The sequence below is a fragment of the Sapajus apella genome, unplaced genomic scaffold (assembly GCF_009761245.1).
Source record: "Sapajus apella isolate SASKATOON/1434 unplaced genomic scaffold, GSC_monkey_1.0 scaffold32, whole genome shotgun sequence".
NCBI classification, from domain to species: Eukaryota; Metazoa; Chordata; class Mammalia; order Primates; family Cebidae; genus Sapajus; species Sapajus apella.
The window spans coordinates 2,216,058-2,242,695 of NW_022436972.1; the positions used below are offsets into that span (position 1 = coordinate 2,216,058).

Consider the following 26,638-nt stretch of genomic DNA (forward strand, 5'->3'; position numbering starts at 1 on the left):
CAGTTCAAACCAAAGGTAGTGGCTCTGAAGCCAGATCAGGTCAATAGCTGGATAATTGTGCACCTTGCTGACATTCTATCTTCTCTGCAGTAATCTAGATGATCCACTGTCTGCAAAGTTATTAATTTGTGTAAGCAGCAAAACTGATTTTTCTCACATTTGTACACAATTGGGTTTGTGGCAATACCATAAAATTTTTCACGATTTCAGTTCTTTCATTGCTCACATAGATTTATGCTTAAGACACTATTATTTTATTCTATTTAACCACATGCATTGGCATAACTTCTAGCACTAGTCCTTATAGTGAAGGGATGTTACAGGAAAAGTCCACTGAGAAGCCCAGATGTCTGTAAGGAAATTACTCCAGAAAGAAAAAACAAGTAAAACGTCATTATGCTCATTTGCAGTAAAAGTATTCTGAGAGTAGCAATGCTCAAGTTTTACCTTTTTTAAAGTCACAGTGATGTTAGGTGACGTAACCCGGCAGGGAATGATGAGCTCCCTTCCTTCAGTCATGTGTATAATTTCGGGGATTTCACTGTACATCTCTACGAAAGGTCTACCTGTATCTGAATAAGAATAAAATGAAAACAATATATAAACAATTGACCTGCAAGCATCTAGACACTGTAGCTGGTGAGGTAATGCAGGCACGGGCACGTCACATCATTCTCCCTTAATGTCATCCCCACGTTCATATCTTTGTCTCTGCATTTGGCCCACTCTGTTTCTACCCAGAAAAAGAAAGCTTCCCTAATAAAGCCTAGTTTCTTAATCTGTTGTTGGCCTCTGATCAGACTGCCCTGATACCCTAATATGCAATTGTGATATGGGGGGACCACTGTGGGAAAAAGCCTAAAAATGCAGTAAGAAAGGAGAAAATGCTGCATACATTTCTCACCACAGCTATGCTAAGTGCCTCAGGAAGCGCCCTCCAGAGCCTTTGTAAGTGCTCAAAGGGCATCGATGCAGTGGCAAAAGTCAACTCTCTTTGGAGAATTCCAGGTGATGCAGAAGTCTAGCAAGTTGGGGAGAGGATTATCATTTGAATGACAGAAGCACGACTTAAAGATTTTCTAGACCTTTCCTTAGAGGCCAGTAATAATGAATGAGAAGGTCTGAGCTGCTTAGAGGGAGGGGAACAGGCAGGAAAAGCTATGTTGAATGCCGCATTTATTTCATATGTATATTAGGCCTGTTTCTTTAGTATGCGCTACTTACCTGCTAATAGCAAAGTATGTGCAAGTGCCTGCAGAGAAGTCTGGAAAAGACTTTAAGCACCAGTACTTCCTTAAAAAGTATGGCCTTTGGCCAGTCTGAGAGGCCAAGAGGATTCAAACACCTGTTCAGCTTCCCTGGAACTCCTCAGGGAACCAGAATGAGCCCCAGATCCTTTTAGAAACATTCTCAGTCTACCCTGCCCTTGCCCTCAGGAATCTGTTGACATCTTCAGGCAACAATCACTTCAGCAATCATTGTGTTCTGATCATCTCCCCGTGGCTCCAGCCTTATATACTAAATGGAAAGAAGCCCTGTGTTAACTCTCTCCATCTGGATCTGAAAGAACCAACCAGGCTCCCACCTGCTTGCTGGTCCTGTCTGAGGTCTGTGGGTTATGAAGTCCATTCGGGATGCTGAATGGGAAAGGAATTGGACAGAAATAAAAGCAGTAAGCAAGCGATGGTTGCCTAGACTAGATGGTGGCTACAGTGATCATTATGGTAGAACTGTATCTCCCCAAAATGATATGCTGAGGTCCTAACCCCCCATACTTCTGAATGTAACCTCATTTGAAAACAGGGTTGTTGCAAATGTAATTACTTAAGCTAAGTAAGGGAGGGCTCCTGATCCAATATGATTAGCATCCTTACAAGAAGGCAGCCACCTGAAGACAGACAGGGTGTGCAGACGGAGGCTGAGACAGGTGTGATGCAGCACCAAGCCAAAGAGTGCCAAGGATTGCGGGCAGTCACCAGCATGTAGGGGAGGCAAGGAAGGGCTCTCCTGCAGGTTTCAGAAGGGGCATGGCCCTGATGATTTGACTTCAGACTTAGTTTCCAGGACTGTGAGATAACACATTTCTGTAGTTTTAAGCCAAAAAAGAAAAAAAGCGTGGGCCATTGCTGCAGCCTGCTGAAGATGGGAGTTTTGTGCACAGCAGTGTGGCATGGAGGCACAGATGTGAGCCCTAGAGAGACGCTTCCACCACAGCCCATCTTGTGTGGCCCTTGGCACCTATATGTTAATAATTCCCACTCATCCCCTGGGAAGCCTTGCCAGCCCCCTTCCTTCCTGCACCCTTTTCCACTCTAGCCCACCTTAGGTACTCTCCCAGTGTTCCCATTGATTCTGTTACAACATGGTCCACAGAACCAGCAGTTTTTTTTTCTCTGGGTACTCCTTGGATGATGAATTCCCAGAGGAGAGGAAATGGCTTGTATTCGTCTCTGTCTCATGTGTACTGAATGAATGAGTGAATGAGTATCCAACCCTGTCGTTTTACAGATGAGAAAAGAGGCACAAACAGGTGAAGTGAGTTGTCTAGATGGATGTAGCTAGGCCTAGGGGCCAGTTACTTCTGCCTCCAATCCAGATCTCCTTCCCCTGCAGCACCCTGAAGGATGAACCTCTGGCTCCCTTCTCTCGAAGGCCCTCATAGAAAGGGCTGCCAGCAGGTGACAATGGTTTTTCAGAGATGAAGGCGGATTTCCACATGTTCATTGGGAAAGTGAGTGCCTCGTGGTACTGTATAGCATTGGAGAAATTCTGAGAAGGAGGTGATCACCAAGGGATGGGGTGTGAGAGCAGGCTTTGGGGCAGGCTTTGAGTCAGAGGGAAGCACCAGATCATGGTGGTTCAGAGCACACCTCAAATCCTGGCTTTAATCCTGGCTGCGGTCCTGCGTAACTGTGAGACCTTGGGGAAATCATTAGACACTCTGTGCTTCACCTGTAAAATCGATGTCAAAGGGCTATGGTAGAGATGAATTGACATATGTAAAGTACTTAGAATGGTGCCTGGCAAATAGTTGTTCTCTTTTTATTATTATTATGAGTCATTTGAACTTATGGACAAAGAGGGTTAGTGTTAGAGTTGGCAATTAGGCAGACATGAGTGGGGCAGGAGAGGGCCCATCCTCCCAAGAATGTCAGGTGACCATCAGGTGATAGTCAGGTGGTTATTAAACTGTCTTTCTAAAATAATAATTGGTCACAGCTAGTACCGGAGACTGACTCCCAACAGAGAGAAAACACTGGAAGCTGGTGATCAGCAGCTTCCTGATAAGATCCGAGAAGCTGGGCAAGCATGCAAACACAGAGGCAAAATGGCAGAGTTTAACCGGTATATGACCTTCCCCTGGGAATGCTCAACTGGTAAAGGGAAAAACACCTCAAGTGAGCATAAACACAACTTCAGTAAACACACTGCGCATGCAGCCCCTCCCAAGTGCTGGCAGGCCACTGTGCATGTGGACAGCCCGTCCCAAAGGAAAAATCGGGGGAGAACCAATGCAAGCTGCTGAATCTCTGCAGTTGCCTGCTTGGCCCTCTGCCAAGTGTAGTTTGCTTCCGCTCATTCCCGCGCTAAATCTTTTTAGTAAACTCTCACTCCTGCTGCAAAACTTGCCTTGGTCTCTCCCTCTGTCTTACACCTACTTCCACTCTTGGCTGAATTCTTTCCTCCAAGGAGGCAAGGATCGAGTTGTGGCAGACTCATACAGATTTGCTGATAGTACCAGTAGGTAGTTATGAAAATCACAAATTATACGCATTATCTTAGCTATTAAAAATATAAATATATATTGATGTAGTGGCATAGAAAAAAGGATTGGAAACAAACAAACTAAAGTTTTAACAGCCAGGTGCAATGGTTCCCACCTGCAGTCTTAGCACTTTGGGAGGCTGAGGCAGGAGGATCACTCGAGGCCAAGAGTTTGAGACCAGCCTGAGCAACATAGCAAGATCCCTTCTCTGCCCAAGAAAAGTTAACAATGATTATCTTTGGGTGTTGACTTTATGGATTATGGTCATTTTCTTATTTACCTTCTTCTGTATTTGTCAGTCTTTCTAGAATGGTCATGCATTATTTTATAGTAATATTTTTAATTATTAAACTTAAAACTCAAATGATAAAGCTCCATACATTTTTGGTTAAGGAAAACTATAAATTTTGCATTTGATTTACCTAAGTTCCATCCTCTATAATAGAATGAGACATTAACTGTCACAGTTAATAAACTTACGTGTTTATTAGGAAATCTGGATGGGTGCAGTAACATATGCAGAGAGAAACAGTTAATCAGATAGAGACAAGGGTTTCTTATCAGCATTAAATTCCCCCTTTAAATAAAGTTGCTAAGCTAGATATTCAGCCATGGACTATTGGGATTTGATCATTCCTTTCCTTCCTCTTGTAAGTCTACATTTTTTTCTTTTGTGCATCTCAAGATAAACACAAACACTAAGAAATGGTTTAATTCATTTAACTCAACTGTAAATCTTCATATTTAATGTATTGTCTCCTTAAGCGACCATTTTCAACAAAGGACACTGGCACAAAATGTTCCTACAGGAGATAATAAAATCAGTGTAGTCACTTATAGACTAATTAATACCAATCCCAAATAAAACTAGAAAAGGTTAATTCAATATGTCCTTGAATTTCTTCTTTCCCTTTGGTACTACTGTGGATCCCCCAAACACTTAAATTTCACTACAGCTATTAGCCTTTAAAAGCCAATACCAATTTCAGCAATGGGCCCACTGAAATTCTATCCAAAGATATCAGAACTTCAGTGATTTGTGTCCATTCAAACACAATGCAAAACACATCATTTGTGTGATAGTCAACAGTTATAAATCCACTGTGTTTGCAAATGAGCATGTGACTGTAGATACACACACACACACACACGCACAAACAATACTCTCTGGGCTTATAATAGTATATTTCCTCTGCAATTTACTTCAAGGAAGGGCTAAGAATGAATTTGCCTGACATATAATAATACAAACATTTTGTTTTGTAGGACCATAGATACAGAAGGGGTCACGGTTCCATTAATATCACCAGTAAAACCACTTACTACTCCCGTAGGACACATTTGTCTTTGTCACAAAATTAAAAAAGACTTCCAATCCCAGCCAGCACTGCAGAGTGATTTCCTGAGACCAAATTGGCTGGTTGTTGAAAGAGTGAGGAAGAGCTGCTCCAAAGACTGCTGATGTACTGGCAGCTCAGACACACTGTCACCAGGGACTCATGCCAACACTCAGCTAGGTGGAGGTCACACTGCCCTCACCTCTCTGAACTCTTAGAGCTCAAAGAGGTGACCAGAAACTGGCACAGAATATGAGGTTTTCTCACCCACTGGGAGTATCTGGGCTGTCACCTATCCTTCAGGACAACAAGCAGGCTCAGACATAGAGAAAGATCAAACAAAGACCCTTGCTCAGAATGGAATGATGTCTATTTTTTAATTGTGTTTTTTCCTTTTGAAATCTGTAATCATGCTGGCACACTGAAGTATATAGACATAGTGGCCCCCGCATGTTATCCTCAATTGATTCCATTTCCAACTGGCATTACCTGGGAGTTTGTCTGCTAGGTTCAGAGCAAGTAAACAATGTCCAAAATTTAGGACTTCTGACTTGAAGAAGAGTTCAAGAGTAAACATGTTGTTTTCTAGCACATGTACATATTTATGGTTTCTATAAACTTTTTCCTGGTTGCCTTTCTTTTAACTGCATTTTTCTCCTGGTCATGAGGACACCTAGTCATTTTACAGGAGGGCATGATTTTCATTTATTGGCGATGAAGTGGAGAAGATAAAAAATGAATTAACCAATCCTATGTAAAGGGTTCTATCGAGACATAAAGGTTTTCACATCATACAGATCCAAAGTAATACTCAAGGAAAATGTGCTGATTGGTAAAATATTTTATTTGAAATATGAGTAAGAAAAGAAAAGAAGCAGGTTCTTCACTGACTTACACTGCCCATCAAAGCCATTGACAACTCAAAAACAGAGCTTCAGAGCAATCACAAGAAAGTTGGAGTGGTTATACTAACATCAGACAAAATAGACTTTTAAATAAGAAATGATTAGTGAGGAAATGGTTAGTGAAGATAGAGAGGGGTGTTTGATAATATTAAAAGGGTCAATCCTTGAGGAAGATATAACAATTAAAAACATATATGCACCTAATAACAGAGCAGTAAAACACATGAAGCAATGTGTTTACACCTGACAGAATCAAAGGGAGAAATAGACAGTTCAACAATAATAGATGAAGATTTCAATATCCCACTTTCAAGACTGGATAATGGGTTGGGCATGGCAGCTCATGCCTGTAATCCCAACACTTTGGGAGGCTGATGCAGGTGGATCACTTGAGGTCAGGAGTTCAAGTTCAAGACCATCCTGGCCAACTTGCAAAACCCCATCTCTACTAAAAATACAAAAATTAGCCAGCACCTTGATGCATGCCTGAAGTCTCAGCTACTCAGGAGGCTAAGGCAGGAGAATCGCTTGAACCCAGAAGGCAGATGTTGCAGTGAGCTGAGATTGCACTACTGCACTCCAGCCTGGGTGACACAGCAAGACTCCATTTCAGAAAAAAGTGGATAGAACAAATGGAAACAAGACTTTTGAAAGGCAATGGAACACCAGAACAACGCTACTAACAAACTATACCCAACAGACATCTGTAGAAATCTACAGAACACTTCACTCATCACAGCAGGGTATATATTTTCTTCAAGTGCACATGGAGCATTTTTCAAGATAGACCATATGCTAGACCATAAAACAAACATCAATAAATTTACAAGGATAGAAATAATACAAACTATTTTGTCTGAATACAGTGGAATGGAATTAAAAATCAATAACAGAAAGAAATCTGAAAAATTTACAAATATGTGGCAATTAACACATTCCTAAATAATCAGTGGGTCAGAGGAGAAATTAAAAAAGAAATTAGAAAATGCTTTGGTATGAATGTAAATGAAGATACAGCATAGTAAAACTTATGGGATGAAACCAAAACAGTATTTAGAGGAAAATTTATAGCTATAAATGCTTATATTGATAAAGAAGAAACATCACAAATCAATAACCTAAACTTCTACCTAGGTAAAGAACAGAAAACTAAATCTAGAGGAAGCATAGAGGAGAAAATAATAAAGATTGTAGTAGAAATTAATGATAGAGAATGCAAAACAACAGAGCAAATTAGTTTCACTAATTTTCTTTTTCTTTCTTTTTTTTTTTTTTTAACTTGAGACGGAGGCTTGCTCTGTCACCCAGGCTGGAGTGCAATGGTGCACTCTTGGCTCACCTCAACCTCCACCTCCCAAGTTCAAGTGATTCTCCTGCCTCAGCCTCCCATGTAACTAGGATTACAGGTGCATGGCACCATGCCTGGCTAATTTTTGTATTTTTAGTAGAGATGGGGTTTTACCATGTTGGTCAGGCTGGTCGCAAACTCCTGATCTTGTGGTCCGCCCACCTCGGCCTCCCAAAGTGCTGGGATTACAGGCATGAGCCACTGCACCCAGTCTCCTTTTTGTTTTTTTTTAAGACAGAGTCTTGCTCTGTCACCCAGGCTAGAGTGCAGTGGCGTGATCTCAACTCACTGCAACCTCCTCCTCCCAGGTTCAAGCGATTCTCCTGCCTCAGACTTCTGAGTAGCTAGGATTACAGGTGTCCGCTACTGTGCCCAGCTAATTTTTGTGTTTTTAGTAGAGACAAGGTTTCACAATCTTGGCCAGGCTGGTCTCAAACTCCTGACCTTACGATCCACCTGCCTCGGCCTCCCAAAGTGCTAGGATTACAGGTGTGAGCCACATGCCCAGCCAGTTTCACTAATTTTCTAAACCAAAAGCTGGTTCTTTGAAAACATGAACACAACTAATAAAACTTAAGCCAGACAAGCCAAGAAAAAAAGAAACAAGACTCAAATTACTAGATTCAGAAATAAAAAAGGGCCAGGTGTAGTGGCTCACGCCTGTAATCTCAGCACTTTGGGAGGCCGAGGTGGGCAGATCATCTGAGATCAGGAGTTCAAGGCCAGCCTGGCCAACATGGTGAAACCCCATCTCTACTAAAAATACAAAAATTAGCCAGGCATGGTGGCAGGTGCCTGTAATCCCAGCTTGGAGGCTGAGGCAGGAGAATCACTTGAACCCAGGAGGCAGAGGTTGCAATAAGCCAAGATCATGCCACAATCCTCCAGCCTGGGCGACAGAGCAAGACTAAAAAAAAATGAAACAGTAGACATTACTATTAAAATTATAAATTAAAAAGCACTACAAAGGAATATTATAATTACATGCCAATAAATTAGATCATAGATGAAATGGACAAATGCCTAGAAACACACAAACTACTGAAACAAACTCAACAATAATTAGACAACCCAAATAGACTTATAACAAGAGACTGAATTAGTAACAACAACAATAACAAACTGCTCACAAGGGGAAGCCAGGGCCCAGATGGCAAGTCAATTCTACCAAACAAAAAGAACTAATACCAATTTTTCACAAACTTTTCCAACAAATAGAGAAGGAGAAACTTTCCAACTGATTCTATGAGGCTAGGTTTACCCTGACATCAAAACCAAAGACACCACAAGAAAGCTACAAACCAATATCTATTAAAAATATAGCTGCAAAAAACTCAATAAAATACTAGCAAACTGAATTCAGAAACATATAAAAAGAATTGTGTACAATGCCCAAGTGGAATTGTTTTCAGGAATGCAAGACTGGTTTAACATCCAAAAATCAATGTAATTACTATATCATATCAATAGAATAAAAAACGAAACCCACATGAAAATGTTAACGTGGCAGAAGAAGGATCTGACAAAAATCCAAGCTCTTTTCATGATGAAAACACTCAGGAAAGTAGGAATTGCACTGAATTTCCTCAACCTAATAAATGGCATCTACAAAAAACCCTATATCTAACATCATGCTTAATGGTGAAACACTGGACGTTTTCCCCTAACATCAGGAATAAAACAGGGTTGTCCACCCTCCCTGCTTCTATTCAACAGTGTACTAGAGGTTCTAGCCAGAAGAATTGGGCAAGAAAAATATATCCAGATTGGGAAGATCAAAATGGTACAGGCATTTTGGAAAACAGTCTCTATTTTCAGATGACATGATGTTACAAAATGCTAAGGAATCCACTAAAAAAAACCTATTAGAATTAATAAATGAGTTCAGCAAGATTGCAGGATATAAGATCAATGTACAAAAATGAATTATATTCCTATACACTTGCAACGAACAATCTGAACCCAAAATTAAGAAATCAATTCCATTTATAACAGCATCAAAAAGAATAAAGTGTTTAGGAATATATTTAGCAAAAGAAGTATATACAACTTATATTTTGAAAACTACATGCCGGGTGCGGTGGCTCACGCCTGTAATCCCAGCACTTTGGGAGGCCAAGGTGGGTGGATCACGAGGTCAAGAGATCGAGTCCATCCTGGTCAACATGGTGAAACCCCATCTCTACTAAAAATACAAAAAATTAGCTAGGCATGGTGGCAAGTGCCTGTATTCCCAGCTACTCAGGAGGCTGAGGCAGGAGAATTGCCTGAACCCAGGAGGTGGAGGTTGCGGTGAGCCAAGATTGCGCCGTTGCACTCCAGCCTGGGTAACAAGAGCGAAACTCCATCTCAAAAAAAAAAAAAAAAAGAAAAAGAAAACTACATATAAACTACATACAAAATATATACTATACAATTATATGAAATAATAAAAAGTTGAAGAATTCCTACAACTCAGTAATAAAGACAAGCCAATTAAAAATGGGAAAAGGATTTGAATTGACATTTCCCCAAAGAAGATAAACAAGCAGTGAATAAGCAAATGAAAAGATACTTAACATCATAAGCCATCATGGAAATACCAATCAAAACCACAATGAGATTCACCTCATACCCACTAAAATGGCTATAACAAAAAAGACATAATTACAAGTGTTGACAAGGATGTGGAGCAACTGGAACTCTCATCCGCTGCTGGTGGGAATGTAAAGTGGTGCAGCCACTTTGGAAAGCAGTCTAGCAGTTCCTCAAATGCTTAAACATGGAGTTACCATATTACCCACAATTCCACCCCTAGGTATCTACCCAAGTGAAAGAAAACTTACGTCCACACAAAAGCTTGCACACAAATGTTTATTGTAGCACTATTCATAATAGGCAAAAGGTGGAAACAACTCAAATGTCCATCAGTTGATTAATGGATAGCTAAAATGTGATATGTCCATACAATAGAATATTATTCAGCAATAGAAAGAAATCAAGTGCTGATACATGATACAACATGAAAGAAACTCAAAAATATTATGCTAAGTGAAAGAAACTAGTCACAAAAGACCACAAATTATGTATTCTATTTATATGAAATATCCATAAGAGACAAATCTATAGGAACAGGAGGTAGGTTAGTGGTTGCTTAGGGCTGGGGAGATGTGGGGGATAAGGAGTGATAGCTAAAGCGTATGGAGTTCATTTTGAGGCAATGAAATGTTCTAAAATTGACTGTGATGATGATGGTTGCATATATCTGTCAGTATGCTGAAAACCACTGATTCATCACTTTAAATGAGTGTGATATGTAAATTATATCTCAATAAAACTTAGTTTGAACAAAAAGAGAGTTTTAGTCTCTTCCTTAGAAATGATGATACACTGTTTCCTGAGCTGGTTGATTTGGAATGGTTCCTCCAGATAACCCAGGGTAAACTCCTCACTTTAAGAGTCTTTGCAGCATTTCTCTCCCACTCCCCTCCCACATCCAGTTTCGGCCACTCACAAAAAATAAAATTTTCCCCTGTGATAGAATCATGATGATTTTAAATATGTCTTTCAAGGCTGGGTGTGGTGGCTCACACTTGTAATCCCAGCCCATTGGGAGGCCAAGGCAGAAGGATTGCTTGAGGCTGAAACTTTGAGACCAGCCTGGGCAACACAGTGAGTGAGACCCCATCTCTACAAAAAATTTAAAAAATTAGCTGGGCATGGTGGTACGCACCTATAGTACCAGCTACTTGGGAGACTAAGATGGGAGGATCAACTGAAGCCCTGGAGTTCAAGGTTGCAGTGTCACACTCCAGCCTGGGCAACAGAGCAAGACCTTGTCTCTAAGAAAAAAACAAATACCCTTCACTTCTTTCTTGGCAGCCTCAGATCAGCAGGTAGCATAATGAAACATCTCTGCCTTCACGTAGATGGGAATACTTGCCTGGTGTGGGTATTATAGTCCACATGGAATGTGCAATTTAATATCTCCTAGTAAGCTATCCTCATCATCCAAATGAGTATCATAAAAACCTCAACTATAATTTATTAGCTAAAAATATAGCAACTGTCCCCACTGTTGTTGGATTCATATACAAATTCAAAAGTGATGAAAAGATCTCACCAAGACTGGCCTGGGAATATCAGAAAATCAGTTGCTAGTTTCTGCCATCTAGACAGATACTTACATGTTACACAAATGTTTCTATTTGAGCAGGGTAAACTTTTCTAAGTCATTGTGTTTCAGACTCAAGATGCCATTCTAAAATGAAACATTAAAAAATGTATTATTTTGTGTGGTAAAAAGAAATCCCTCTTTCTAAAAAAGAGCCCTTTGCCTACTACCCGCCTTTCCTCAGAAGAAAGACATTGTTTTTTGTTGTTTGTTTTTTTGCATTGCCCCACTTAAAACAGCAGATTGACTAGCAAGAGCAGAGAAAAGGAGAAGAGCTAGAAAGGAGAGAAAAGGGATGCTCCCTTTCTCTTCCTCTGGCTTCATCTAAGGCCCCTGGAATGCTCTTTGGAATGTGGGTGTCTAGCAGCAGGGGATCAGGATAAATGACCCCCTCGATCCAACGTCCAGCAGAGGTGGACACCTGGCACACTGTCAACAGATGTTTATGGAGAACATATAAGATGAAGCAAGCAAGAAAGGTGAAATCAGGACGTATCATATACCCAGCACTGTGCACATGGACAGTCCCTGGACTCAAGTCCTCAGGGTCTAGCTGAGCAGACAGCACACACATCTCACACACAAGAGTGCTCATGTTGATTAGATGCAAAAGTACTAATACCTGCCTTGAAGGGAAGTAGGGACCTCATTTTAAAAATTTACAGCTAAGATCTACATAAGTGAGTTGAAGATCTCAGTGAGAGTGGAATGCTGGCTAGATTTAAGCTTGATGGACCATAAGATCAAGAATGTCTCAGCTTTCTGTGCCCTCTGGGTATTCACACGAAGCTGGCTGGCAGTTTCTAGGTTCTGTTCACCAGATGACTGACCTCAGTCAGAGATCTTCATCTTGATCAGTTGAGGCATCTCAGAAGAAAAGCAAAAAAGAAAAGAGAAAGGAAGAAGGGAAGGACGGAAGAAAGGAGGGAGACAGGGTGAAAAGAAGGAAGGAGAGAGGGAGGTAAGGAGGGAGGGAGGGAAATGAAAAAGAAAGCAAAAGCAAAGAACTCTAATAGATTACTATTAATCTTTTTTCTACTCCTAAGATTTTTGGCCGTGTCCCAAGTTCTATTATTTATTCCCAGCTCTGCCTCTGAATCATAACATTATAAAACTTTAAAGAGGACTTTTAAGATACCCTAATAATGCCTATCATGTTACAGATGAGGAAACTGAGGCCCAAAGAGGAGAGAGCTTGCCACAAGCGCAGGAATACGATTAATGGCTGAGCCAAAACTGAATTCAGGCTTCCAGATCCTATCTGGCCCTGACACTCCTGAATGACTCAAGCCGACAATTACATCTTCAAATATCCACACTCGCAGTGGGAGAAACGAGAGCCGAGACAGGGATAACGTGGAGCCTTCTGAGGGGACTAGAAATGGGAAGCAAGGGACTGATCTCACCATGTGAATCAACCTTGAGTCATCAGACTCTCTGCTTAGCTCTCTCTGCTGTAAGGTGCTGGGGACTTTTTGGGAGATGGTGAGGACCTCCTCAGAACCAACAGTCAGCCGGGCACGGCAGCTCACGCGGTGGCCAGCACTTTGAGAAGCTGAGGTGGGCGGATTGCCTGAGCCCAGCAGTTCGAGACCAGCCTGGGCAACACGGTGAAACCCTGTCTCTACTAAAATTTAAAAAATTAGCCGGGCGTGGCGGCAGGTGCCTGTAGTCCCAGCTACTCGGGAGGCTGAGGTGGGAGAATCGTTTGAACCTAGGAGGCGGAGGTTGCAGTGAGCCGAGTTGCACCACTGCACTCCAGTGTGGGCGACAGAGAGACTCTGTCTCAAAAAACAAACAAACAAAAAAAAACAATTATGTTTTCTGGAGACTGGGGAGGAAATTTCCTTTCAGGTGCAGAGGATGCCTGGTCAGACTCCTCTGCAGCGGGGACACTGGCTTTTCCTAGAGTGCAGCCCCGATGCATTCCACCAGCACAGCTGGTGTGTGTGCCCGCGCGTGGCGGCGCAGGGGGGCGGGGTGGTCAGTGAGAGGAGGCAGGAGGCAGGCTCTGTTGAAGTGCTGCATGATGACCTGGGCCGCCACGGAACTCTCTAGGGCTCCACTTCCTCACCTGGAATGTGGGACAGGCACTTTCCTGTTCCTAAATTCATGATTAGTTATGCGTTCACTTGAAATGTTCACACTGGATGTAGCACACTGACATCCCCCCGGGGGCCAGGAACACAAGTGGAGGAACTGGAGGTGGGACAGGAGGCGTGGTGGTGGCTGGGAACATGAGCCCATGTCTGAAGCAGGCAGTCACTGCTTGCTGCAATCCATTGTTGCCAAGTGGAAATATGGGCCAGTGTGGCTAGTGTTTCCAGTTTTTAAAGATAAGTAGGAAATGAAATTTTTAGGTGAACTCTTCTAGCTATTAAGCATTGGCAGCCAGAAGTGCTGTGCCTGCCAATCAAAACATGTATGCCAGCTGAATCCAGCCTGCAGACTTCCAGTTTACAACCCTGCACGCACTCCTGTCCCTTCTCTCCTATTTTATAACGTACACAAAGGTCCAGGGGAGTTGGGGTGGCAACCCAGGCAAGGACACGTTAGAAAGACCAGGGGCTTTGGAGCCAACCAGACTTGAGCCCAAAGCTTTGACTGGATAATTTATAAAGTATGCAGCCTTAAACATAGTATTAAATTTCTTCAACTTTTCTGTAAAGGAGACTGATAATGGAATTTCTCTCATGGGGTTGTTGCAATGATGAAATGAGATGATGTATGTATTAATAACAAGCCTGAGCCGGACATCAATAAATGATAGTGACCTACACCAGGTGCTTAATGAATCCCAGCAGTGGAAAGGTCCTGAGGCCTCATCTGATCTGGTCTCACCAAGGGAGTGCCTTCCTCCTAGATGCATGGGGACTCACCACCCCCAGGACGATTTCTTCTACTGCGTGACAGCTTTGCATGTCAGAAAGTGTTTCCTTAACTGAAGCTGAAATTCTTAGTTTTCTGCCATCTAGGATTATAAAGGTGAAGCCTAATCTCTTTTTCACATAAGAGAACTTTGAAGGAGACTGTCACCTTCATGTTTCCTATTTTTCCACCCAGTTCTTTACATTTTTAAATTATTTCAGTACTTTCAATGATTCCTTGCCAATGAAAATAACAAAATCATCAAATTACTTAATGCTCACAACTCTAAGAGGCACCCATTTTAAAGATGGTGACAATGAAGTGTAGAGGGATTAATAATTTGCTTGAAATTCCTATTTTTAATGTCCCTCTTGAGGTGTAAACTAAACAGTAAGTCTGGTACCACCTTTATTCTGGGTGCTATAATTTTCTTTTCTTTTTTTTTTTTGAGAAGGAGTTTCACTCTTGTTGTCCAGGCTGGAGTGCAATGGTGTCATCTCAGCTTACTGCAACCTCCACCTTCTGGATTCAAGTGATTCTCTTGCCTCAGCCTCCCAAGTGGCTGGGATTACAGGCATGTGCCACCACACCCAGTTAATTGTGTATTTAGTAGAGACGGGGTTTCACCATGTTGGTCAGGCTGGTCTCAAACTCCTGACCTCAAGTGATCCACCTGCCTCGGCCTCCCAAAGTGTTGGGATTATAGGTGTGAGCCACTGTGCCTGGCTAGGTGCTACATATTTCTTAATATATCCCAAGATTGGATACATTCTCTCGGTAAATATGAAGTCAACCAAAAGTCTGAAGTCTTTTGCATGTGTGCTGTCTCAGCCATGGCTTCCCCAATCCAGTTCTAGGGTAGTTAGTGGGTTTTGCAAGCCAAATACAGGTCTTTACATGTATTCCTGTTAAATCTCATTGGGCTAATCCCTGTTTACTGCTCTAGTGTGTCAGAAAATTTGGGGATCATGATTTAGTCACAAGACGTGTGATTTTAGTCCCCAGATTTATCTCATTTTCTCAGTGTGCCCTCAATTTCCTTTTTAAAGTCAAGGGAGTCAGATAAGACTAATATACTTAAAATCCGTGTTTCTTTCATTTATCAAAGATTTACTGAGCACCTTCTGTGTACTAGACCCTGTGCTGGTCCTGGGGCTATCATGGTAAGCAGGATGGACTCAGTCCTGTCCTTAGAGCTTGTGAGAAGTGAGTCCTGTATGAAAGGTCAGTAGGAGCACCATCCTGAGTTGGGGGGGGGACCAGGGTGCTTCCCAGAGGGGTGATGTTTAGCTTGAGACCTGAAAGATGAGGAAGAGTGCGCTGTTACAGGAGAGCTGGGCGGGGGGAGTGGGGAAGGGTAGAATGTTCCAGGCAGACCATCCCCAGTCCATACCCCTCTTACTGCTCTTTTCCTATCACGCTCTGCATTATGGTTAATTGTAACCTATTTTCTTTGACCTATCGAACTGCAGGCCCCTTAACAGTTGTGGGTATCTTCTTTGTACTTTCTACTCTGGCTGGCACAGTGTTTTTCACACATAGGGATTACTACTGATCACTGCTGACTCCTGAGTATTAGGCAGTCTATATGATCTCATTGAGTCTCCTAATAGCCCCAGGAAGTAATACTCTTCGCATTTTACAGTTGAGAAAACCAAGCTCAAAAAATGGTAATAATGAGTAGTAGTAGTAATAATAATTAACACTTATATAGCGCATACTACACACCAAATACTGTCCTAAATGTTTTGCATATATGCACTGTTGACCATGGGAGGTGGTTACAGGCAAGAGCTTTGTTGCCATCTCTTCCCTGCACTAGTTATATAACCTTGAAAAAGTTACTTAACCTTTCTGAGAACTAAATGGAGATGGCTATGATAATACTTTCCCCCTAAGATCAGGATCAAGGCAAGGATGTTCCCTCTCACAACTACTTTTCAACATCACGCTGGAAGTCTTAGCTAATGCAGTAAGACAAGAAAGGGAAATAAAAGGTATAAGATTGGAAAAGAAAAAACAAAATGGTCATTGTTCACAGAAGATGTGATCATCTGTATAGAAAATCAAAAAGAAATCAACAAATATACCCCTGTAACTAGTAAGAGGTTATAGCAAGCTTACAAGACACAAAGTTAAATTCAAAAGTCAGTCGCTTTCCTATATATCAACAATGAAAACAAGTAGAATTGAAATGAAAAACACAATACCGACTGGGAAGAGAGCTGAAGCTCAGTCACCTTTCAAGGACCCAGATGTAGGGTTTTGGCCTAGGTAACCGGGCAGAGATGTGGTTCGAGATTCTCCCTGGACTCGCCGCCACGGGCATGTGCGTGCTTATTCCAGGACTGGCTACTTCGTACATCCACAGGTTGACTATCGGCGGCCAGGAAAAAAGGGTTGCTCATGTTTTATATCCATGGAATTTGGTGGAAAGAGGCGCATCTCTGGAGTTCATCTTATGTCAAAGGGTTTGGAGAACATTGATTAAAGAAGCATTTTCCTGATTGATGAAAAAATAACTCAGTTATGGTCATCTACCCCTACTAGAAGATTATTCAGTATATTATGTAGCATGCAGTGTGTTATGTAGTGCTTAATAAAAATAAAATGCGAAGAAAAAAAAAGAAAAACACAATACCATTTGCATTAGCACCCCCAAAAATGAAATACCTAGACATCTATCAAAATATGTATAAGAATCTATACATATGAGGAAAACTATAAAACTATGATGAACAAAACTGAAGAACTAAATAAATGAAGAGATATTTCATCTTGGTAAAAAAAGTTCAATATTGTTAAAATGTCAGTTCTTCCCAACTTGATCTGCAGATCCAATGCAGTCCCAATCAAAATCCCAGAAATTATTTTGTGGATATGGACAAACTGATCCTGAAGTTTATATGGAGAGGCAAAAGACCCCGAGCAGCCAACACAGTATTGAAGGAGAAGAACAAAGTTGGAAGACTGACACTACCTAACTTCAAGACTTACTATAAAGCTATAATTATTAAGACAGTGTGATACTGGCAAAAGAATAGACAGATAGGTCAGTGGAACAGAATATAGAGCCCAGAAATAGACTCACATAAATACAGTCAACTGATCTTTGACAAAGGAGCAAACATCATCTTGTCAACAAATGGTGCTGAACAACTGGACATCCACATACAAAACAACAACCACCACCATAAAAAATGAGTCTAGACACACTCTTTAGAAAAATCAACTTAAAATGGATCACAGACCTAAATGTAAAATGCAAAACTATAAAACTTCTAGAATATAACATAGGAGAAACCTAGATGACCTTAGGTATGGCAATGACTTTTTAGATGCAACACTAAAGGCATGATTAACAAAAGAATTGACAAGCTGGATTTCATTAAAATTGAAAACTCCTGCTCTGCAAAAGACAACATCAAGAGAATGAGAAGACAAGGGACAGACGGGGAGGAAATATTTGCAAAAGAACACAGCTGAAAAAGGATTGTTTTCCAAAACATACAAAGAATTCTTAAAACTCATCAGTAAGAAAACAAACAACCGTTTAAAGTGGGTCATTTCACTAAAGAAGACATACAGATGGCAAATAAGCATATGAGGAGGTGCTCCACATCACGTCATTGGGAAAATGCAAACTAAAATAACAATGAGATATCATTACATACTTATTAGAGCAGCCAAAATCCAGAACATTGCCAACAGCAAATGTTGGCAAGGAGGCAGAGTGATAGGAACTGTCATTTGCTGCTGGTGGGAATGCAACACAAGACAGCCACTTTGGAAAACGGTTTGGCAGTTTCTTATAAAACTAACCATTCTATTGCCCTAAAATCTAGCAATCATGCTCCTTGGTATTTGCCCAAAGGAGCTGAAGAAATACATCCACACAAAAACCTGCATATGGGTGTTTATAGCAGCTTTATTCATTATTGTTAAAACTTGGAAGCAGCCAAGATGTCCTTTGGTAGGTGAATGGGTAAATAAACTATGAATATAAGCATATAATTTATATAATGAATATATAATGAATTTATATAATGAATATTAAATTTATAAACTATGAACATAAAAATAATTCATATGGTGGAATATTATTCAGCAACAAAAAGAAATGAGATATTAAGCCATGGAAAGACATGGAGGAACTTTAAATGCATATTACTAAATGAAAGAAGCCAATCTTAAAAGGCTACATACTGTATGATTCCAACTATATGAATTCTGGAAAAGGCAAAACTATGGAAACAGTAAGAAAGATAAGTGTTTGCCAGGGCTTGGGATTAAGGAAAGGATGACTGAGTAGAGCACAGAGGATTTTAGGGCAGTGAAAATACTCTGTGTGGTACTACAATAGTGAATACATGTCATTGTATGTTCTTCTAAACCCATAGAATGTCCAACACCACAGGCGAACCCTCATGTAAACTTTGTACTTGAGTGATTATTATGTTTAGTTGTAGGTTCATTGATTGAAACAAATGTACCACTGTGGTGGGGAATGTTGATAATGAAGACTATGCATGTGGGGACAAGGGTGTATAGGAAATCTCTACCTTCCTCTCAGTTTTGCTGTGAACCTGAAACTGCTCTAGGAAAAAATTTTTAAAAATCACACACACACACACACACACACACACACACACACACACACACACAATCTTAAAAATGAGAGCAGTACTTTAGAGATTGCTGTGAGGATAAAATCTGTTAACAAATGCAAAGTGCTTATTAGGATGGCACCAGCATGGATTAAGACCCATCTAAATGCTAACCATTCACCTTATTCAACAATTTGTCCAAAGTCAAAGACCAAGACTTACTAGTATCCAAATAGGGATTTGAAACCAGTATCATATTGTTTCTAACGTAGCTTATTAATTGATATTTGATGAAGGAAGGAAGGAAGGGAGGGGTCTTTACTGCTTTAGTAAGCTACCTATTTTGAGCAACACAATCAGCTAGCCAACATAATTCAGCAAAAATACATCAAATGACAAACAACAAATATTTTACATAGTTAAAGGAAAAACTGTAGAGTATTAGAACTGGAAGGACCATAAAGAGAAAAACGGATCACCTCCTCATCTACAAGCAAGGCAAGCATTTCATTATTATTGTTAAGGTTATGAAATGCAATAAACTTAAGGCCTTTTTAGCTTAAGGGGATTTCTTCTGAAAAAGTTCCTTGCTTATTTTTCTTAAAAGATCACTTGAGGGAGATTTTTTAAAATCGTAAAACCATAAAGTTTTGATTCATTATTTTTCACACTTCTTGATTGGAAGGGAAAAATGCGAGAATATGGTCAATTTTATTGCCTTTGGGCTTCATTACCATCTTTAGATTTCTTTTTCTTTCTTTCTTTTTTTTTTTTTTTTTGTTTTGAGATGGAGTCCCACTCTGTTGCCCAGGCTGAAGTGCAGTGGTGTGTTCCTGACTTACTGCAACCTCCACCTCCTGGATTCAAGCAATTCTCCTGCCTCAGCCTCCCAAGTAGCTGGGACTATAGGCATATGCCACCTCTTCCGGGGAATTTTTTTGTACTTTTAGTAGAGATGTGATTTCACCATGTCAGTCAGGCGGGTCTTGAATTCCTGACTCCAAGTCATCCATCCGCCTCGGCCTCCCAAAGTACTGGGATTACAGGCGTGAGCCACCACGCCTGGCCCATCTTTAGATTTCATAATTCCACCATAGTCAACAACTTTTCAAAGTCTTAGATTGTGTCCAAGTGGCTTATTCAGGACTATGTTCATTCTGATTATTTCTGAGTACTTATGTAGCTCTACTAAATGCCTGACGATGTACAACTACGTTGTTGCTAGTAAGTCTTAGCAATGTGGCTCTAGAGAGCTGGCATGTCAAATTTTTCTGATATGGATTTTAAGGAGCCCCAGAAATTGTTTTCTTTCTGAGGAAATGGTTTTACAGGTCCACACACCAAGTGTTAAGGATAACATTCTTAGGACATCCTAGGAGAATACATGTCTGGGGCAGGGGCAAAGATGACTGACTGCCAAGAAGTCTACCCACGAGTGGCTTCTGTCCCAGTCACATGTCAGGGTCTTCTATAGTCAAGCTCCCTTGGTGTTTAATGACAGAAATGTTTTTACAAGGGAAATGTAACATGGCAGGACTTAAAGATATCAAGAATGCCTTCCATCCAATTTTCACGTAGCTGGAAAGGAAAATGGTTAAGAGTTAAGTTTCTGTTCTCTAAACTCTCGCCAGGTGGTCCTCATCAGCTGTCTACCAGTGATGGATAGAATGGATAATCTCCTTCATACTTCAGCCCTAGAGGGAGTGCACAGCCGGGCTGTGGAGGGGTCTGTTTCCCAAGAAAAAAATCTGTGATTGCAGACAATGTCATCATCAGTGTGTATTTTAAACCCTAGACATATTTGTTTCCCCTTCCACGTCTTCATCAAAATGAAAAAATAAATCCAGCAATACCTGACCTTGTACTAGATTTTTTATGAAGATGTGTATAGATGTGCCAGAAAATTCCTAGGAATTCTTTAAGAGAATTTGAAGGACAATTCTGCAGATGCAAGTCAGTCTCAGATTACTGTCATTCTTGGAATCTCACCTGGGCTTCCAGATGTGTCAGCCAGAGACTGAGAGTCCCACCTTTGTTCACCCCAATATGTTCACCTGTCTCCTGAGCAAATGCATCATGTAAGGATGTGAGAAGAAAAACGCGATTCATCACCCAAGCTGTCTGCATTTGTGGCCTCCTGGTGATGCAAGGACTAAAGCGACTCTATGGTAGAAACCCTAGACAATTCCTGATCAAACTTTGGAAACCAGTTCCTACTGGAAGATTAGTGGTAGAATAAACACACTTTTCAGGTAATACATGGAAGAAGCCACATGTTAGGGATAGGGGTGATGTGAGTAAGGGAGGGGAGCTCTTTGGATGGACAGGGGAAGGAGTGAATGAGGCCATGTGGAAAACGGAAATTTAAAATACAGAAAACTCTAGACATTAGTCAAGCAATATTAGATAATGTCATAGATTTTCTAAGAAATCCATGCCTAATAATTTCAACCAACTAATGTGGCTAAGAGTTTGTGTTTTATTTTGGGAGCTTTCTTGTTTTCTTCCTACAAAATGTAAGCTGTTTTTGCTTATTTTCCCTTGGAGGAGAATTGTGATGAATAGAAACAATATTTTGTCTTTCAAGTTTCTCTTGTGAAATTATGACAGTGATTCCATTGACATATTTTTGAAACTTTGGCAATCTGTTCAGCCATGTGCCGCTTTCTGCCCATCACGGTGCTGACCTGCATGAAAGCATGAACACCTCCTTTCAGTCTGGCGATGAAGGGCCCATGTTCCTTGTGCATTCCCACCTTACAAGGGTCCTCTGATCCCCCTCAGGGGAAAGTAGAGGCGGCAAGCCTCAGCAAAGAAGCCTACAGATTGCTGCTCTGTTGCTGTCCCTGCCGGTTCCATGGAGATGTTTATTGGACTTGCCATACCAGCCTGGCAGATTGGGCAACAAACACCATCTGCCAACCATCACCCATCTGGGCAGTGTTGGCTGAGCCTCCTGTGTGTACCAAATTGTGTCAGATCTGGGAAGGGATCTAAAGGCAGGCAGTGCTGAAACAACAGCCACGCCTCACAGAACATGAATAGGGGTCCTCATTAGAGGATATTAACGGAGCCCTCTTCACTCCTTAGAGACCTACTTCTGAACAATAGTTAGTCTTTAAAAAATAAAACTCATGCTTTAAAAAATACTCACAAATCCGTGAGCCATGGTCCTAGAAAGTAACTGGGGGACTCAACAATTACAGGATTCTGTGACTTTGCTTTTAGTGTCTCCCACAGAACAAACAACAGGGCCTGGCGTGGAGTAGGTATGGAATCAACATCTGCAGGCAGACTCCTGCCAGTGGAAACTCCTGGGCTAAGCCTCTGAGTGGGAAAACTCAGTTCAGGAATTAAATGAGTGGATTACACAGGACCACTCAAAAGCAGTGGACCCAAATCAGCTAAAGGAGAAGGTTTCTTTCCACTGCCACGTTTTTCTTCAGGCCTCTGTTTCAGTACTGGTGTGCCTAAAGAAAAAAAAAAAAAGGAGAAAAAAAAAAATCCCAGTGCTTACAATCGGCACTGCTTACCTAAATAATAGATATGGCCTGTCCTGGCAACTTTTAAACTTGCTATGCTAACTTTCACAATAAGAAATACATTTTACATCAGGCCCATTAAACACATGCACGTGCACATATGTACTTTACATTTATGTGGCTATAATGGATAAATGTGTGTATAAAATTGAAACAAAAATAGTTTTACTAAACAATGCATACCCTTACTCTTTGCAATTTACTTGGATGTTTTCTTTTCTGTCCTGGGTTGGTTTTTCTTTTCTGAGACAGGCTATGTTGTCTAGGCTGGAGTACAGTGGCTATTCACAGGTGTAATCACAGCTCACTGCAGCCTCAAATCCTGGGCTCATGTGATCCCCCTGCCCTAGCCTCCCAAATAGCCAAGACGACAGGGGCATGCCCCAGCTCCCAGCTGTTTTTTTTTCAATGAGGTTTGCAACCCATTCATTTAATTCCACAGCCCATTAATGAATTTGGATGCATATTTTCAAAAGCTCTGCTCAACTTAGTAAATTTTTCCTCGAAAGAAAAAGAAAAAAATTAAATTCGAGATTTAAAAATTTTAGTAACTATATAATCTATGTTCTTAACAATTAAAACAACAACTAGGCTAGCCACAGTGGCTCATGCCCGTAATCCCAGCACTTTGGGAGACCGAGGTGGGCGAATCACCTGAGGTTGGGAGTTTGAGACCAGTCTGACCAACATGGAGAAACCCTGTCTCTACTAAAAATACAAAAAATGAGCAGGGCATGGTGGCGCATGCCTGTAATCCCAGCTACTTGGGAGACTGAGGTAGGAGAACTGCTTGAACCCTGAAGGCAGAGGTTGCGGTGAGCCGAGATCGCACCATTGCACTCCAGCCTGGGCAACAAGAGCAAAACTCCATCTTGAAAAACAACAATTAGCTCATAGTTTGATGTCAAGAGCTGCAACTCCAGTGCAGGGGATATAGCCCTAACCTAGGGATCTTACCTGGAGCCCCGTCCTGGCTTCTCACTGTACGAGCTCTGTCTAGCTCATACAAGTCACTGAGGTTGTTTTCTCATATATAACATGGAAGAAATACCAACTCCCTTTCTCTCAGAGATAATTAAGTAACAGCTGTTAAGGAAATCTGAAGTTCAGTACAAATGAGTGCACTGAATCCTCCTCTGAATTGCCACTCCACTACAGCCTGGGTGACAGAGTGAGACTCAGTCTCAGAAAAATAAATAAAAAATAAAAAAAGAATCCTCCTCAGAATATCTGCACTGGTAGGGTTTCTCCTTGCTCAAGGTTTCATAGCCAGGCAGAGCTTTTTTTTTCCCCCACTAAACACATTCACATAATTATTACTATCTCCCAGAATACCTAAGTTGTTAGAAATTTTGCTGCTTTCAGCTATATACCCAATGCATTCGATAAATTTTCTACCTCAAATTATGCTGCTATGCAAATCTCATGAGTTTTATGCATAGGGAAAATCAACTGTGGAAAATTTTGCTAGAAAAATGCTCCAACCCATTGACTTTAACAGAGCCAGAGAGGAAAACAATCAAAGTAAAAAGAAACAGAAGAAAAGAGATGAGTTTCTTTTACGGGGATGAACTAGAAGGGATCTACCCTGCCCCCGTCATTTTTGCTTTTCGATTATAATTTTTCAAGAGGAGATATGATATTTAAATAGGCCCTAGAAACTTGCAGCTGATGAGAGAGAGATACAAGCTAACTTCACAGTGTGGGGAGCTCAACACGCCAAGTTTAAGGTCTTGCTAACTAAATTAAAGAGAAGTATTAATTACTTCGGAGAATGCCATTAAAAAACTTGTCTGGTCAGTTTTCTTACTCTACAGTCCTAACTCATATATTAGGTGATATTTTCAATGAAATCCTCTAATTTTGAGGAAAGGCTGACCTGGAGCCAATTTCCTGTGTATATCAGAGTGTCAGAAAAGGAGTGCAAAAGTGCTCCTTTTTCTCTCCAAGGGGATGAAATCCACCTAAATAGCCCTAACATTACCATTCTTCTAGAAATTAGTAGAAGAATTGTACTCTGTTGCAATTAGGAGGTGCTTCGTAATTTGTTTTTGTTTATGACCTGGTATTTTGTAGCTATAATTAATGAGGGATTCAATTCATTTTCAACAAAGCAATTTTTACAAATGCACATCATATTTACCAAGGGTATATCCAGACAGGAGGACGATGATGGTGCCTTTGCATCCATGTAATTTAGTGTGGCAAAGCTTCACCTGACTATGGGACCAAATGGCCCCTTCCAGGATTCTGAGTATTCCATAGTATTCCATTAATTCCCCTCTTTCCCTCAGCCACCCAACCTCTGATCACCAAGGCCAATGAATCCCCCAATTCTATCAACTCTCCTTCCCCACCACAACCAAAGTGAACTCAGGACACCTCCTTCCTCCTGCTTTGATGCGCAGAGCAGGCCCCTATCAGGCCTCCCTGCCTTAGTCTTGCCCCTTCTGATCTCCTCCTGCCACTGAGAATGTGAAGGGAAAGCCTGGCCACCTTGTTCTGGTGCTAGCACTTTCCATGACTCCTGAAAAGAGCCCTGATGTGAAGTGGATTCTTAGTCCTTTGCTTGTAAAACTCAGAGAATGATGCTTCATTGGATGGTTGTGAGGATTAAACGGCATAAAGTAAATGAAACCATTTGTTTTAAACAGTCCTAACTCATATATTACAGTAATATTTTCAATGAAATCCTCTAATTTTGAGGAATGGCTGACCTGGAGCCAATTTTAACAAATGAAACCATTTGTTTTAAACAAATGGTTTCATTTACTTTATGCCATTTAGTTTTTTACATTGAAACAAATGTAAGAAATTATATTAGTGGAAATTTAAATTTACTAGATAATTCAGTAATTAAGTAAAGTAGTTAAATATAATTACTTGGGTACTTAAATTGATTTAATACATCATGCCAGAGGTTTGGTGGATTTACACAAGCTGGAATGAAAAAGCACTGATACTGATTTTTCTGTACATTACACATCAGATGTTACATCCTAATCAGTGCTCAGGTGGGAACTGTGCCTGTTACTCAGCAGGCAATCAATAATGCCTAAATAATAGTTTGTTCGTAGTTTACATGCTGGGTTTGGTGATATGTAGACAGAGCTATACTCCTGATTATTTTTCTGAAAACCCCGTTAGACTACAAATCTACCTTTTCAACAGATGTGTCTACATAGGGTTACTTATCCTTATAGAAAAATAAAATGAAATCCCAATAATCTGCAGATGCTTATTTGGGCTAAAATCCCCCAAACATATTCTAAAGTAAATATTCAACAGTAATAAATACATGATAACCAAGTTAATATCTAGTGAGTAGCCACAGCTGTGTATTAGGAAATGGTTGGAGTTTTATTAAGGCTCTGAATCATCAGAGATAAGTTTTGTGCCCCTGAACTAAAATAAACCTGTCATGGAAGTGTTCAGTAACAATGGAAGCAGAAGACCAAATTTTCTCAGTGAGAGAGTTAATACAATAATGAAAAGAGAGATACATAAAATATTAGGCTCCTTGGAAAAGTTATGATTGTTTAATGGGTTATATCACAGCTACCTTGGACTTTAATAAGGTGTGATTATGAGACCAATATCACCCTACCAGGAAACATAACAAAATATGTGTTACTATTCATAGTAGTACAGCTATAGGCTCATAGTAACTGTTTCCTAAATATTCGCTGATTAAATTAATTAGCAAACAAGATTCAGAAGACTGTTCTATGGTTACCATTATTGATTCCAACATCTTTTAGTATCAGTGCTATTTAAAAATAATGGTCTCATAATATTATCATGACAATTTTCCTAATGAGCTCATATAATATTCACAGTATATGTATGTATATGTGTGTATTCCACAATAACCTATGAAATACAATGCATTTCATAATCCTTCCTTATCCAGAAACGATCATTATGATAGATAATTTTCTAATATCCAACAAGTTGTGCAAGTGTTTTATGATATTGGAACTTGTAATTTTCTGCAAATAGCTGTGGACTATTACAGGAATACAGACATGATAAATACAGGACCTAATGGCCACTGCTCCCCCACAATCCTGCAAGAGACATCAATAATCAATCACGGCACTTTTTCCCAC

At 40.6% G+C, this 26,638-nt stretch overlaps 1 protein-coding gene and 1 pseudogene across 2 annotated transcripts in view; one reads left to right on the plus strand and one right to left on the minus strand.

Annotated features, from left to right (window-relative positions):
* FLT1 (fms related receptor tyrosine kinase 1) overlaps positions 1-26,638 on the minus strand; it is a 194,517-nt gene that overhangs the window by 135,748 nt on the left and 32,131 nt on the right. For both annotated transcript variants that reach the window (XM_032294393.1, XM_032294394.1), the window contains exon 4: positions 448-572. In XM_032294393.1, coding sequence (XP_032150284.1) covers positions 448-572 — 125 coding nt within the window. The remainder of the gene's footprint in view (positions 1-447; positions 573-26,638) is intronic.
* Positions 16,598-16,990, plus strand: LOC116562262 (annotated as a pseudogene).